General features: G+C 33.5%; 1 protein-coding gene, 1 long non-coding RNA gene and 2 other non-coding genes across 4 annotated transcripts; 3 read left to right on the top strand and 1 right to left on the bottom strand.

Moving 5' to 3' along the window:
• Nucleotides 1-7,526: 7,526 nt before the first annotated feature.
• On the bottom strand, nucleotides 7,527-8,101 carry LOC122277761. Its single transcript, XM_043087894.1, has one exon. The coding sequence runs from the start codon at nucleotides 7,959-7,961 to the stop codon at nucleotides 7,809-7,811; it is 153 nt and encodes a 50-aa protein (XP_042943828.1). The 5' UTR covers nucleotides 7,962-8,101; the 3' UTR covers nucleotides 7,527-7,808.
• A 6,539-nt stretch (nucleotides 8,102-14,640) lies between these two features.
• Nucleotides 14,641-14,759, top strand: LOC122277886. Its single transcript, XR_006229194.1, has one exon. It is a non-coding gene; the product is annotated as a U5 spliceosomal RNA (small nuclear RNA).
• Nucleotides 14,643-16,255, top strand: LOC122277679. The gene is made up of 3 exons (XR_006229092.1): nucleotides 14,643-15,346; nucleotides 15,597-15,822; nucleotides 15,985-16,255. It is a non-coding gene; the product is annotated as an uncharacterized LOC122277679 (long non-coding RNA).
• On the top strand, nucleotides 15,814-15,932 carry LOC122277898. The gene has a single exon (XR_006229206.1). It is a non-coding gene; the product is annotated as a U5 spliceosomal RNA (small nuclear RNA).
• Nucleotides 16,256-16,837: the final 582 nt, after the last annotated feature.

Genomic DNA, 16,837 nt, shown 5'->3' with positions numbered 1-16,837 from the left:
AAAACGTTTAGATTTAGCTTGGCTAGCATTTATGGAATTCAATTAATTAATACACTCATCTACCACAATATTTGAATAGAGGTCGTTTTTAATTGCATAATTTAATTAATTATACTGTCAAATTCCAGATAATGCTACGATTTCAATATGAGAGGCTTCAACTTTGCATAATATTGCTACAATTATCAAGTATGGAGCAGGAGAAATAATTGCTTTACATAGGAAGAAAACACAAGATGAAATTGGAATGATAGAAAATCATGTCCTTGTACTAAACATCACTAACTTTTGTTTGGATGAGCTGCAAAACTTTCAAATAATCACTCATTCAAAGGCCGATCATGATCTGCACAATAAACGGCAAAACATTTTACAAGTCTTGGTCGTATACCTCAGTCTCCTCCTCTTCAGTAATTGTCTCCAGGACAGTAGAAATGGGAACCACCTTGGTCTTTGAAATGAGAAGGGCTGGAGCAACCTCAATCCAGAAACTCAGGTATCTGGTCTCCTTTGCCATTTGCAGTACGAGAAACGCTTTGTCTTGCTATCTTGCTATCTACTCTTCCGCTATCAAAAAGCCAAGTTTATAGAAGATATTAGGGGTGGAGGGTGAGGTTGAGAGTAAAGGTAGGTGAGTTATGGTCTTTTTATAAGTGTTAAAAAGCTTAAACAACAAGAAAAAGAGAAAGGACGCGGTACCAAAAAAGTTGCAGAAGTTAATAAATAAAAGCTCTATACACAGAATCAAAGAGTTACATGTGAAAAATATGCATAGAACATAGAGAACACTGGTAGAGAAATATGCATAGAACATAGAGAACACTGGTAAAAACAAAATACAGAAAACAAAAGCATATTGATGGCTGCTAGCTTGCGGACAATGTTCTTCTCGTGTTAATTTGTTGTAAATCTTTTTAGAGAAATAATAATTCCAGTTATGAGTTTACAAGTGCCACACAATCATTTTAAAAAAAATGAATAAATAAGATATTCACATAAAAAGAAAATTAATTTTTTAATAATAAACTCTACTCTTTTTCAAAACGGCTGCACGACACTTACATATCTTACGAGTACTGTATATAGCATTACTCATTTTTTTTTATTCTCATTTTTATTTAATTGATCTTAATAGTCAGCCTACCCCTTTGTTGCCCCTCCACTGTGTTGATTTTCATCAGTCTTGAGCCTCTGTTTTTCTGTTTTTTTCCTCCATGTTCATGGTGTATAGCCATAAAGGTAAATAAAGAGAGAAGACAGTATAATAATGAGTTGTATATTTTTGTATATAACGAACATTTCGTACAGTAATCATTCATAATTGTATTGAAAGGAAGTGTAATGTTAGCAGTATTTGGTATTAGCAGTGAACGAATTTGACAATTCTTTTATATATGGGCAATGCTAGGGATCTGCTGGGATCCCGTTCATTTTTTTTTTTTTTTTTTTTGTAAAAAATTTTTTAAAGTTTTTTTTACATAGTAATTAAGAAAATATTGCTTAATACTGTTGTGAATTTTATTCTTTTTTAAAAAATATTTAAAAGTATTAAAAAATGATATGAAAAAAAAAATTTAAATATTTTTTTCAAATTATTTTTTTAACACCTTTAAATATTTTTAAAAAATAAAAAATTACAATATTATTAAAAAATAATTTTTTAATCACTACAATAAAAAACCTTAAAAAAAATAGAGTGGGACAAATGAACGCGGGATCCTATCATTTTCCTTTATATATATATATTATATTATATGTAAGGATGTAAAAATAAAGAGTTTTGCTATAGACAAGCACAATTATATACTAATCTGTATATTAATACTGATTCATTTATACTTTAAATTTAAATTAATACTATTTTTAATAAAATTTAATTTTTACCCAATCACATCATATTGATATACAGATTGATGCACAATTATACTTGTAATTATATTTTTTTAAAAATAAATAAAATAGATACCTAACTTTAGTAGCAAACATATAGATCTGTGATAGATTCACGTGCTTAAACTTTCATATCCACGTGTTCAGTGCGGTGTACAATAAAGTAGAGCATTTTTATTGGTTCCTTATAAATTTATCTAAAATTTGACTAAAATACACACTACTTACAATTTTACTCATTTTTTAAAAATCACTTACATATTATTCTATATTATTTTTTTATTATATTAAAATAATATTTTTTTAGTATTTCTTTATTCTTATTTTTCTCTCACTTCCATTTATAAACTTAACTACTCACTAGTTTATATTTTTTTTTCTTATGTTTTAAATTATTACTCTCTAGTGAATAATATTCTAAACAAAAATTTATTTTATTTTTTGCAGGTACAATAATATTCTTAATTTTTTTTGAAATTTTCATAATTATTTAAATTATTTTTAAAATTTTTATTTAAAACTATAACATATATGAGCATAAGAGAAAGTGTAGATAATTGGAAGAAGAATTTGTGTTATTTATTAAAACAAAATATTTATAAAAAATGATTTAGGGATGACAAGTGGCTCCCCATATTTAGGGAGTTACTGTTCACATCCCAAAATATTTCCTTAAAATAAGGAATAAGATGAACAGTTTTTGTCACTTTTTGTGCTAAAATTTAGAGAATTTGAGGCTTTAGGCATCCAGATGCGGATGCTCTGAATCCTATAAATTTGAGCACGCATTTTAATAATCTCTCAAACATTAATCTCTGTACTTAAAATTAATTTGTCAAATGCCAGTAAGGTTTTTGTTTTTTGTTTTTTTGGTCAAAGAAGTATACAGTATCCCAATTTTATTAATTACCCTCATTTATAGCGAATGAATACCTTGTACAAGAGGACGCTTGAGGGTTACATCCAGAACTTTAAAACTAAACTCCTAAAAACTATATGGAAATTATTAAAAACAATAAAATGTTCACCAATAAGCATCTATAAAAAAGAAGGAACAACTAATGCCTGAGGTTGGGAATACTTGAACAATCTAAAGCAACATGACCAGCCATATGTTTAGGAAGTTAAGAGAAGAGAAACTTACTCTTTTATGATGCGCACCGAATGAGTCAAGACATATGGCTAAAGCATTACCTTCCCTATAAACATGACAGATTCTAAAAGAGAAATAGGTTTCAGGATGCAAAACGTCATTCTAAATTATATTAAACTAATTAACCAAAACCTTAAGAGTCTGATTCCAAAATAAGGTCTGAAAACATCCATTTGGAAGCATAAAAGAGAGCCAATTTTTGAAGTTGAAAGCTCGGCAAAAGTGCTAGTGCCAGTGCCCAAAAACCAAGAAAACCTAGCAATAATAGAGCGATTAATGGCCATGCCCCCAAAATTAGTAGAACCAAGGTTATCTTTAGAAGCACCATCAACGTTGAGCTTGAGAGTTCCCACAGCGGGAGAGATCCACATCACAAGGAAGTGCCTCTTAGTTCTAATGGTGGTACTGAAAATATGAAGAGAATCGAAGACCGAAGCATTGGAATGAGAAAATAAGGACTTAGGCTTTAGCAAGGGGTTGAGATCATGTAGCCATTTGTTGATCTTGTAAATGATAGTACTGACATTAGTGTGGCTATCTTCAAATCTAGTCTTGTTCCTAATTAACCAAACCTCCCAAAGAATAAGAGAAGGTAACAAGTGGGCGATCAAATGGAATCGATAGAAGCCACAAAAAGAGGACCACCATTGAATAGTGTTATTCTTCCAACTCCTAGAGGCAATATGCGTATGTCCAAAAATAGAGGCAAAATGAACCCACACATTCTTAAAAAAGGAACAATCAGCAAAGACATTGTTGGCAATCTCCATGGCGCCATCAAAGCAAGAAGAATTGATAAGGGGGATTCCACACTGTTGGACCATGTCATCGAGGGCGACACCATAAGAAGACAAAGATCTTGGTGGAGATCCCATGATACTAAATAAAAGACAAAAAAGAGGAGTGGTCTCTAAAAGGGTTCCAAGCAAATTTTGAGGTGAAGTTTCCATGTCGAGTTTGCTTCCAAACATTAGTATCATAACTTGGTTTAAGGATCACAAGGGAGTTCCTAAATTCCTACAGTAAAGAGCTGCCACCAATGCTTAAGAGATTATTAGGGATCCAACCAACCCAAACCACCTTTTGAGAGAGGCCAAGAAATATGATTCCAAAAAATTTATTTTTCTTGGAGTACTGTGCCTTTGTTTCTCCAATAAAAAATTAGCAAACCTTTGTGAATGGAATCAATGACCTTGAAGGGATTAATAATAGAGAGGATATGAATCAAGATGGAGGATAAGATAGATTTATTAAGAGTAGGTTTACCTCTAATAGATAAGGGATTATCTTTCCACCCAACAACTTTTTTTTTTTTTTTTTTTTAATCTTGGAGAGAATGGCATCATAGGCAAAATGTGGATCTTCCTAAAAGAGAAAAGAAAGAAGGGCCCAAATGGTAGGAAAGCAGCCTTCCTTAAAGCCCCCAATAGTTGCAATGATGTACCTACGAGATCTAGGGACACTTTTGTGTTTGATTAATCTTCTTCCCATACATGTTTTCACAGTGAGAGAAGAAGCCCATAAGGTTAGTAAGGCTCTTCTTAGAGCCATTAGTGAAAATTAAGAGGTCATCAATAAAAAGAATAAGAGAGAGACGGCCACAACCATAGGGGCCGAATAGGTGGTGATATGACTATCCACTATGAGCTGATGAATATCACTACTGAGAGATTCTTCACTAAGAATGAAAAGCATAGGGGACAACAGATCTCTTGCCTTAAACCCCAAGTAGAAGTGAAGTGCCTAGAATGAGTACTATTTAAACAAATAAAAAACGTGGGACCCAAAAAATAAAGCTAGAAAAGAGTGACAACACCCTCACTTAAACTGAATGCAGAAAGAACACAAGAAAGTTAGTTCCAGCTATAGGTGCTACATGCACCCTACAGGGTAGGATAGCCCCCTACCCTCCCCCATCTTGTATGGGCCGGGGGGGGGGGGGGGGGGTGGGGTTTTCACCCCCTTCCCTGCATCCCGGGGGCAAGGTACCCCAACCCAGTGCCGATGGGAAGGAGCGAATATCCCTCATCCACCCCACCTCCCACATCCACTTCAATAATCAAATAGGCCATTAGACCCAAAAATTATTCTTGAGTCCAAATGCGATAAAAAAAAAAAAAAAAATACATTTTTGGAGCCAAATGGTAAATTTAAATGTGTAAACATGACTATAATTTAAAGTTCATATAGTTTTTAAATTTGGTAGTGTATATTTTGTATAAGTTGTAGTATAGTAGGGTGTTCCTTTTATAGGTTGTGTTGGCAATACAAGTCTCACACTTCAACGATGTGGGGCTTTTGTATTGCTTTGACATATCTATGTATTTTAAGATTTCCATGGATAATTAAGGAAGGGTATATAACTTGAGATTTTCCATTTAGAAGTATGTACGTACGTTGTCCTTTAATTTACACCCGTGAGAAACAGATGGTCAAGAATCAATTATGTTTAGAGAAAAAGATTTTAACAACCTCTCCACAACCTCTTAGAGGACTCTCTGTTCAGAAGGAAGGCATCTTCACCAACCTCTCCACAACCTTATTTTCTCCATTGTATTGAAAGTTATGTGTGGCCATAAGGAATTATATAATCATCAAGTATAATGAATTTTGCCTTGAAACGACACGTGAACGTAAACTTTTGTGCCAAATAGGGGTGTAATTGGTTTGTTCTAGTCTAGTTGGTCCATAAGGAGATTTTTGAACCGGATCAAAAATTTTGGTACATCCTTTTCCGGATCGAGACCAAATGAGTTACCCTTATAGACAATATAAGATCGTTAGCTATCAGTCCGATTTGTCCATTCAATCCAATTTGGTCTGGACTAGTGTAAAAATGGACCAAACATATGAAAAACCTAAAATCACTTCTAATGTGTATTTTTGGTCCAACTATACAAAAAATCGCACAATTTTTACATTTTTGAATATCAACTATCTAACTTTATTTGCACATTACATAATAATAAAGTTAAAAATAAAAAATAAAGAAAATGAAATTGAAAAATGCAATATGGTTAATGGTGATAAGTTAGATGAAAAATTACATAATTATTAACTTATAAAACTACTATATAAAATAATATATATATATATATATATAACATTTTGAAAACTATACATATATATATATTTCGATATGTTCGGTCTAGTCTAAAAAAATCACACCTTGGGACTGGATCGAAAATTTTTTTAAGGCTATAGGGACCAAAACTGACCAATATACTTATCAGTCTGGTCAAGTTTTCCGTTTCGGACCGATAAACTTACACCTCAAATGCCGAACTATGTAAATGTTTGTCCCTCTTTCTATTTAGACTTTATACGCTACTACGTATTATGCTTTATATAGTAGCAAACTAAAATTACAGCTCTCGTGGTCTGCCACACATTTAGTAAACTTGAATTGCTACTCTCATATGACCGAGCATCAGTGAGTGTTTAGCGAGAGTCAGGTGAACTATTAGGTTGGTGTATTTTTCTCACCCTCATGATGTGATTTCTTCTATTTCTAAACCTCTCTTTTTCTCGAAGTCCTTCATCTCGAATAATTTTGAATGAGAGAAAAACGTGACGAATCCTGTCTAGACTCTCGCTCTCCCACTCTCCCACCCCAGTGGTATCTTTTCTTTCAATTACTTCAAAAGTAGTTGCTTCACTTTCCGCCACTAGATTTTTATACTACTTTTTACTTCTCAACAAAGAATAACATCTTCTTCCAAATATCCTAGCTATTCTTAGCATGATATTTGGGAATCTCATTACTATTAATAGTCCAACAAGCAAATGAGCGAGCAAAAATAAAATACAAATATTATAAAGTTAAAAAATTATTTGAATATAATTTTTGTTTTCAAATTTAAAAAGGTTGTAATATTTTTTGTATTTTATTTTGAAATTTGAAAATTTTGTAATGATTAAATAAAAAAGTTAAATAATTGAAATTGAAAGTATTTTGTACTTGATTGATGTTTGTGAAAGAAATATTTTGAGAATACTTAAGAATACTTATATTCCAAACGCACCCTTAGAGTGGGCTAGCTCATGAACGCGAATCATTCCATTGTGCAAGCAAGATTGGTTGGACTAGACCGCTTTTAGTAGGTTATATATTCACTTGCGCGCCTTCGATAACCATGTGAACAGCATCAAGGTTCCCCTTCTAAATGAATATTATTGGAATATAAATAAATTGTATTTTTCATTCATCGAAATCCAAGTATATACTTGAATCAAATGAAAGTCCACTATCAAATTTTTGTTATTTATTTATAAATATTGGTGTATTTTGTAATCATTACAAAATTGTTATAAAATGACAAATATTATATTTTGGAGTCACATCTAGATCATAAGAAATTTCGAAGTTAGATAAAATCTTGTTGGTTTTTGACCTAATTGGAACCTAGCTAGCTAAATCTTAACATGATTCGTTTAGAGCTCGTGGCTGAAATAGCTGAACTGGTTTACAAAGAAAAAGAAGTAAGACAAACAGGAATTTCATATTCCTTATAAAGAGATTCAATTTACACTGCAATATACAAACTTTCAGAACATGATGTTTTTATAATATATATATATATATATAAATATATATATGTTCCTGCAGTTGTTCCTACTACAATATAATCACCTTCAGCAAAACACCCATCATCTGAACTATTATTGTTCTTCTGTACGCCATCTAGAATGAAGAACAACATGAATGGTTTACATGCATTTGGGATTCAACAACTCTTCATTGGGATCAAATGCATTAAATTAGCTAAGACTGTGAATCATCCTGATCGAATTCCTCGTCATCCTCTTCGGCGATAGGCTCAAGACTCGGTGAGTTAGAAGGCTTGTGGGGATAAACAATGAGGGCAGGAGCTACCTCAATCCAAGAAGTGATCATATTCCTGATCTCCTTAGCCATAGATCATGTACGTTCGGATCTCTTTCGACTCACCTTTCAAATCCAAGAAGAGAGAGATGACCGGGGATGGAGTTCTTTCAAGATCTTTTCAAGAGACTTTTGTTATCCGAGATGATTCACATGTGAATATTCGAGGCAATTATATATATAGGAAGAGGGAGGAGGGACTGAGATCACATGCATGCAAAAGAGATCAATATCAGAAGGATTGAAGTAGTTATCAGATACTGCCACTTGATCGGTAATCCGCGCATTCATGTGGATCACATGAACGTACATGCTGAAAATGGCTTCTTAACAGTCTTATAAATTGACGAGAGACCGAACATATCACGAGATTTGCGAGGAAAATGCTTGGACCGCACAAAAACAGAGTCAAAGACATGAACCTACCCGAAAAATTTTATAAGAGATCCCTCAAATATCTCCGAAAAGTCCAACCAATTCAAACTGCCCAATCTCGACTTCTCCTTTTCTAGAATCAATTAAAAGGTAAAAAACACAAAATGGCCGACCTACTTGTGCTTTAGGTGTGACCTAGATTTTCAGCCTTATTTTTTAAACTTCATTGCTAATTGCAGTCCTAGTTTATGTAAGCTCTGTGTATTTTTTTTTTTTTAAAAGTAAGATCTACCTTTTAAAAATAATTTTTTTTATGTGGATTTTATATTTACATACTTTTTTTAAAAGAAATACACGAAACTTGCACATTCTAAGACTGCAAATATCATTTTTCTTTATATATATAAATGGATGGTGCTTGCCAATTAATATAGAGAAGTATTAATAAGCTTGTGCTGTATTGCATAAACTGACGATGGAGACCTTATTTTAACATTTTGTTAGTCATTTTGCATTAAATGGCTAACTCATTGGAAAATGATTCACTTACAATTATTTTATAACTACTTTACAACTCTAATCATGTTTGAATGGAAGGCAAATAGTAAAATTTGAGATTTAAATTACCAAAAAAAAAAAAAGCTTTAGTATTTTTTATGAAATCACACTATCGCATCGGCTAGGATATAAAATGAATTATAAAATAAGAGTTTTGCCACTCATTATGCCACACACTATACTTGTTTTATTATTTTATTTTATTCTTGCTAAATTAATTGAGTTCTTCTACTCATAGTCCTACACTACATACTCGTTAAAAAATAAAAATAAAAAGATAAAAAAAATCATGTGTAGTGTAAAAATAATGAGTAGAATTTTTCATAAAATAATTGTATCAATATCAATAACCAAGATTTATCTTTGACCAGTAATTGATCATTGCATAGGCATTAGTACCTCATGAGGAAGGAGGTGTGCCTGTTATAGGCAATCCCTCTTTATAATAATGAGTAATGCTACATACATGCCTAGCTAGTATGTGCAACTTTCATTCAAGTTTTTTGAAAAAAGAAATTTTTTTACATGAGTCCAACTTTTTTTTTTGAACAGCTTACGTAGAGCTTGCACATCTTGTATTTACATAAATTATAATTTTAATATTTCAATTGTAAAACAAGCTAGCATATATATCAACTTCATGAGATGAAATCTTCCAACTTAGAGCTTGCTGTTTCTTCTCTTTAGTTAGTGGACTGAGTTGTTTATAGTAGTCTTCGAACAAATTTAGAATATCTAACGAATCGAATACAATCTTTTTAATTATCTGCCGATTTGAATATACAACCATATTCATTAAGGCCCTCCGTTTGTTTTGCTATCATATGGTTTTGTAGACATCTTTAATGAATTAATTTTATGTTTGGATATGCCTGGAAACGTCGGCAAACAAAACCTTATTTTAGTCAATAAAAAATCTAAGACTATGTTTGATTGTTAATCAAATTCAACTCATCACAAATTAATTATTGATGAGACTCACTACTTTTTTAATTTTTTATAAAAAAAATTAAACGTATCTTAATCTATTTTATACAAATTAAACTCCTAGTTTTTCTCCCTTCAATTTGATTATTCGTGTGTTGTAATTTTTTTAATATTTTTTCAATGATTAAGAAAATAACTACTAATAAATATGTTTTTTTTATATATTTAAATATATTTAAAAAATATTTGAAAGCAAAAACGAAAACAAAATTTGTAAATGCACTAAAGGACACGCTGAGTTGTACATGCTAGGCCACCCCTAGCATTGTCGTTCCTTTTATATCACTGTTCTTCCTCCACCCTCTCTCTATCTCTCCCGGTTTTAGAATTTTTACTTTAATAAATTTTAATAAATAAAGTTATACGTCACATTTTTATTTTACTTTCATCGTATTTTGTAGATGAGATATTTTCTTTTCCATTTGGACGGTCTCTTTCTTTCCAAAAACAAAATCAAAGGTTAATATAATAAGCAATGACAACTTATCATAATGGAAAAAGAGATACAATAATAATGTACTATGTACGTAGCATTTTCTAGTATTTGAAAAATTACTATTTTGATCTTTGTGGTTGCATTTTTTCAAAATGAGTATCTTTGGTTTAAAAAATTTAATGTGTTTTACTTTTAATTTAGTTTAGTTTTGAAGATTTTTGTGACTCGGAGGAACCATTTTGACATCTAAACCCCACTCTCAAGTGTTAGTACAAAACTTTTTTAACTGATATTAGTTTTGAAAAAGTGAAAACTCATGGACCCCAACACTATTTATCTCTGGAAAAATATAGTTACAAGTACAATTATGCACTAATCTGTGCATTAATATGATGTGATTGGTCAAAAAGTAAATTTTATTGAAAACAGTGTTAATTTAAATTTTAAGTATGAATAAATTAGTATTGATATACAGATTAGTGAACGACTGTGCTCATATGTAGCAAAACTCTTTATCTCAACCAAATAATTATTATGTGTAAGAATAACGATAATGTTAAATATAGTTATGGATTATATAAGTATTAAGTATTTTTTTAAAAAAATTATTTTTGATATGGTTTTTATATTTATTTATTTTTAAAAAATTATAATATTTATATATTCTATGACTGTAAATATTATTTTTTAATAAACTAATATTATATGTTTTGGGTACAATCTTTTGATAGAGGTCCAAATAATAAAGGGCCCAACCTTTGGGGCCAATGACAGAGGGATGCACACCCTAGATAAAGCCTACAAATAGGGCCCATGGAAGACTTCCGTCATTCCCCCACAGCCTACAGGCTACCAGGTTCCTTGCGTCTGGAAACACTCTAATAAGTGATTGCCTTGCCGGAAGGTGCTCGCTAATGAGTGTTTGCCAGAAAGTATCCGCCAGGGAATGCCCGCCAACAAGTGCCTACTTGGAAGAATGTGTTAACAAGTGCTCGCCGCTCTTGAGGTTTGTAAAGTTACTCATGGCCATAGGTGAGGATACAATTAGGTTTTGACCAAGAAGCAGACTGGTCCACATAAATACCACAACCTACAAGGTAAAAGCCAAGACATAAAGTCTCCTCCGACTTTAAAAATCTAAATTCCGACTCCAACTTATTGGAGCAGAGTTAGAGAAGAATCAGATTTAGACTTCTATTTTTTAATTTCATATTAACCCATTTCAAAAATAATTTTTTGTGGGCTTTCAAATACCAATTTCTCGAAATAATTAAAAACTAAAGCATTCACTACTAATTTATTTTTATACTAGATTTATAATATAGTATCTAATCATATGTTATCATACTATAGTATTAATACATATTATTTTTAGTATCTAATTACATATTATTATATTATAGTATTACATGTTGTTATATTATGCTAGTGTTTAACTTATTTATAACTTTTTTTTTTATGGAAATATGCTTCATTGCATTAAGTTACAATTGTGACTTATCAATACAGGAGAACCAGACTATAAGTCAACTAACGTAACTGCTCAGGAGCTTCCCTGCCAACAAATTTTTTTGTGACGGATATTGTCTAAACTTCTACACCCTCTCTCCTGACAGCAGTCAAAAGAGAAAGCGCTCTGTCAAACCAAAGCTAACACAACCTTTCTTTCGAAGAAGAGAGCTACACTCACGCTCCATCCTCCCCAGGAGGAGAAGTATACCCACACTCTCTCCTCTCAAGGAGGAAGAGGACTAAACACCCAACTTCCTCCAAAAGAGGAGTAGGACAAAAGCCCACCTTCCTCCAAAAGAGGAATGAGACACTAGCCTATTTTTATTAATTATAAAACTAAAACAAACTACCTACAAATACAAAAACTGATAAAGGGCTTTAAAGCGAATGGGCCCAGCCTGATCTAAAGGCCCAGCCTGTAGGTACATGGGGCCCAACCCTTTAGGATTTTATCACAACACTCTGCCCTCCGCCCCTCTTCATCCCTTCCAGCCTCTGCACCTTCTCCCGCTCGGCTCCTGCCCAGCCCTGCACTGCTCTCATCAAAACAGGTTTAGAGGACAGCCCCGGCGGTACCTCCCCACGTTCCAGCAGCACCAGAACAAACTGCCAAAACGACCACAAGAGCCACCACCCGGCCCCTCACTCCAAAGGACCCCAGAGGTGAAAAACCATATAAGGAATCACAGGAAAACTGCCCCCCTCTGTGGCCACCATAACCTTTATTACAACTGGAAAAACTGAATAAAACCTGACTAAACAAACAAAGAAAGATAACGACAAACTCAGATTAAACTGTAACATATAAAATAGAAACCAAAAAAGAAAAAACTAGCACTATCGCCTACCCCCTTTTCCGACCATCATCCGTGAGGAAACACCGTGAGTTACGGCCAAGCTCTGCCCCAGAAGAGACACCTTATCCCCCTCATGTGCATTGGCCTGCCTCCTGAACAACTCCTCTGTTTTCCATGGATAAAACAGAGTACCATAACCCCACAGAAAACACCCCGACCCCACAGAAAACATCGCCTCCTGGAACAAGCTGCCTTGACCCCGTTCACGCCGTAAAACATCCAACGCATCCCCTCAGCAGACCATTCATCCAGGCAACCTCACGTACACCTCTCAAGCACCCCTAACTTCATTTTATACGTAAGAGACTAGGTCTTTGATTTTATACACCTCTCCGCCAAACAGGCGGGAACACCGGACTAGATCTTTGATTTTCAGCCACCCAAACCACGACCAGACGAAACCGAGGTCCTCCACCTTCATCGTGAAAACTCCCCACCCAACATTGTGATTTATGGTTGAGAAACTCGACTCCCCTGAGATTGGCCACCAGCTTTTATTCTCAAAACTAAACACAATAAAAACACTGAAAAAGAAACCCAACACAAAACTGAAATAAAGAGAAGAGAGGAGGGAGGGAGGAGCCGAGGCTCCCACCTCCCTCAAACGTTTGCTCCGGATTTGTTTTCTAGAAAGAAGGTAGAGGTTCTCTCACTAGGACTGTTAAGGCTTTGTCGGATTCTAGATATTGATAGTGAGTAATGTTATTTATAACTTATTTCTAGTGTCTAATTACATGTTATAATACTTTAGTAAATTTGTATTATGTGTTGTTAACTTATTATACTTAATTATATACTAAACTTTCTAGTGTCTAATTACATTTTATTATACTTTAGTAAATTTATATATGTGTTATTAATTAACTTATTAAACTAAAGTTATTTAAATACTAGTGTCTAACTTATTTCTATATTTGATTATATATGGTAGTAATATTATGATGTTTACATATACTAAAATATCATTAGTCTATTTACATTATAGTATAAATATATTATTTTATAATAATTAGCTCCCATTAATATTATTGAATTTAGCTATATAAATTCTAGTTATATAACTATAGAACTATATTAGTATATATGATAAATATATATATGTATATATAAATACATATTTTAATAACATATGTATAATATCGGAGTTGGATTCAGGATTGAAGTCAGACCAACGACACCTCCAACTCTAACTAAATAATTAAAAAAAAAAAAACCCGACTCTAACACCGTTTTATCGAAATCAAAGTAGGGCCATATTCAAATTTTCAGATTTTCAAATTTTTGCTCAGCCTACTATCTCTCTGATGCACTCATTTTCATTGTTTCCAAGAGTTCTAACTTAACTTTTAGAGTGTTTCGAACTGAATCGGCCCAGCTGAGCTTTTGGATGTTGGAGGCAATAGAATAGGGATCGGTTTTCTTGCTAGGGTATGAAAATTGTATCAACATTTTATATGCTTTTTTTTTTCCTAATCAAGAAGATTTTATTAAAATAAAAAATGATACCGGCTGAAAGGGTGGGGTTCCCCAACAAATACTCCAATATAACAACCACAATTCAAAAGTGGTAAAAAAAAAAAAAAAAAAAAAATTGGCCAATTTCTTGATTTCTATCCAAGCCCTACAAATACCCAAGACAACAATATTTTATATGCTGTTTGTATAGAAAAGATGTGTTTGTGTTGTGTTTTCTAATAAAATATTATATATAATATCATGTATGTATGTGTATATATATATATATATATATATTATTGATAAGGATAAGTACAAAATCAGACTTTCGGTTTGCACCATTATTTTATTTTTTTTTGAAAACCCGATGTTTGCACCGTTATGGTTAATTTCTATGTACACGTGCACAGCTTTAAACTGCAAAGTGCTATATATCTTGTTTCATCACCAAGTCCCACACTGGAAAGATGCACTGGAATCGCCACAAGCATATGACCATAAAATGGAACCAACTCAACTCTTCGAACCACGCAGCCGCGCGGTGAGCACAGAGCGAACTATTCTTTCGCCTTTTACTAAAGAATACCGTGTGCTCGCCGCAGATAGCGGCATACGCCAATTTTTGGAGGGTGTTCTTCCCTATGGAGGAGCCCCTGTAATCTCAGTCTTAAACTATTATTGTTTCTAGTGTAGCAACGGAGTCCTGCTACAAGCAGAAGCAGTCTTAAAATGGTGGCAGACTGGGACATTATGTCAATTTGCTTGGATGTTAATGAGTTTCAGTTGAATCGTTCGAATCCCATATTGTCTTACGGCTTGGTTGTTCTGAGCAGGTCAGGTGTGTAACAGTCCTGCTTCAAGAGATTAGTTATTCGTGTTTGAACTGAAAGATGAGGGAAAGAGAAACAGGTAAGAAAATCAATGTCCTGACTGTTGGAGGTGGTGCTCAGAATCTCAAAGAAAACCATTACACTTCGTTTGTTGCATTTCCTAATGGATATTTCATGCAGCTAATTGAGTTGTATAGGCTAATAGGCCAAAAGCCTTGAAACCAACCCTGGTAAGACTTCATGTAAATGCAGATGTTGGAAATACATAACAGAAACTAAACCTGTTTATACAAGAGTGATCGGTAATCCCAAGGGCACATTACAGGCAGGTAGAGAATACTCATGGCTTACATGATTCGAGTACCAGTTTAGCCTGGTAGACTCCGTTCACAATGCAAGCCTATTAAGGTATTGTACATATAGCAAGGTGTTCAAACGATGCAAACTGTTCATCCAAATATATGCCTTGCTGGTTCAGAGAATCATAATGCTACTTTGTTAAATCAATTTCTAGTTCCTACATCTTTGATGACGAGAAATCTCAGAAACCGCATAAATACAAAATGTCTTTCATCAGATTAAACCCTGAATTCGTTTAGTGTATCTGCATCACATGAATTAGATAAATAATCAGTTTCTCAAAATGAATTGTTTGCAGGTCAAGAAGACGAAGACCTCTCACCCTTCAGCGAACGAGTTCCTACAACTTAAGCGGAAAAAAAGAGGGGGGAGCTAAATCATGCACCAGATGGCACAGCTGCAAACTCCGAAGTGCTGTCTTGTTTCATCACCGAGTCCCACACTGGAACGATGCAGGGAAATCCCAGCAAGCAGATTACAATAAAATGGAACCAACTCAACTCCACAAACCACGCAGCCGAACGGTGAGCACAGAGCGAACTATTCTTTCGCCTTTTACTAAAGAATACCGTGTGCTCGCCGCAGATAGCGGCATACGCCAATTTTTGGAGGGTGTTCTTCCCTATGGAAGAGTCCCTTTAACCTCAGTCCCAAACTATATATAATTGATTTTTGTGTTGCCACAGAGTCATGCTACAAGCAATCTTGAAATGGTGGCAGACTGGAACATTAAAAGTCACTTTTCTTGAATGTTGATGAGTTTCAGTTGAATCGTTCCGAGTCCCAGATTTTCTTTCGGCTTGGTTGGTATGTGCCGGTGTGTGTAACAGTCCTGTCTCATGAAATTAGTTGTTTGTGTTTGAATTGAAAGATGAGGGGAAGAGAAATATGTAAGAAGGGAAGAAAATCAACGCCCTGACTATTGGAGGTGGTGCTCAGAATCTCCAAGAAAGCCATTACACTTCGTTATATTTCCTAATGGATATTTCTTGCAGCTAATTGAGTTACATGTTGATGTTTAATTTTTAGACAACACAATTGGTGTATATTTGTAGATCTTATATAATGAGTTTTAATTGTAAAATATATAACATATTAATTTTACAAAAATAAAAATTAAAAATAATAAAAGATATATAATCCAACGTGTGAGTCTTTCTTGAACTGCAAAGGCAACCTTCAAAACATGTGATTTTGTATTTGCATTTGGATACACCAATGCTCTAAACGGTTTCCCAAACTCCAAAGTTTGCCTCCAAACCATCAATAAACCTAATTTTAGCTTAGTAATTAATCGCTTGATTAAATCATTTTTACATGTTATTAATTACTCAAATTCAAGTTATGACATCATTATTTATCCTTTTAAATTTTAAAAATTTTATTTGGTCAAGAAAAATCAGATTTGAGTTTAATAGAAACCCAAACCTCAACCAAACCCTATTAAAATCCTAAATGGGACCCATTCGGTTAAAGTCCACAAAATTGAGTCACCTCGGCAAGGTTTGTGGAGGAAGTTTCCCTTGTCATGGCTGACTA

The sequence above is a fragment of the Carya illinoinensis genome, chromosome 9 (genome assembly GCF_018687715.1).
Source record: "Carya illinoinensis cultivar Pawnee chromosome 9, C.illinoinensisPawnee_v1, whole genome shotgun sequence".
In the NCBI taxonomy this organism is placed as follows: Eukaryota; Viridiplantae; Streptophyta; class Magnoliopsida; order Fagales; family Juglandaceae; genus Carya; species Carya illinoinensis.
The sequence above is the reverse complement of the archived record's forward strand: the minus strand, read 5'-3'. Positions and strand labels throughout refer to the sequence as shown.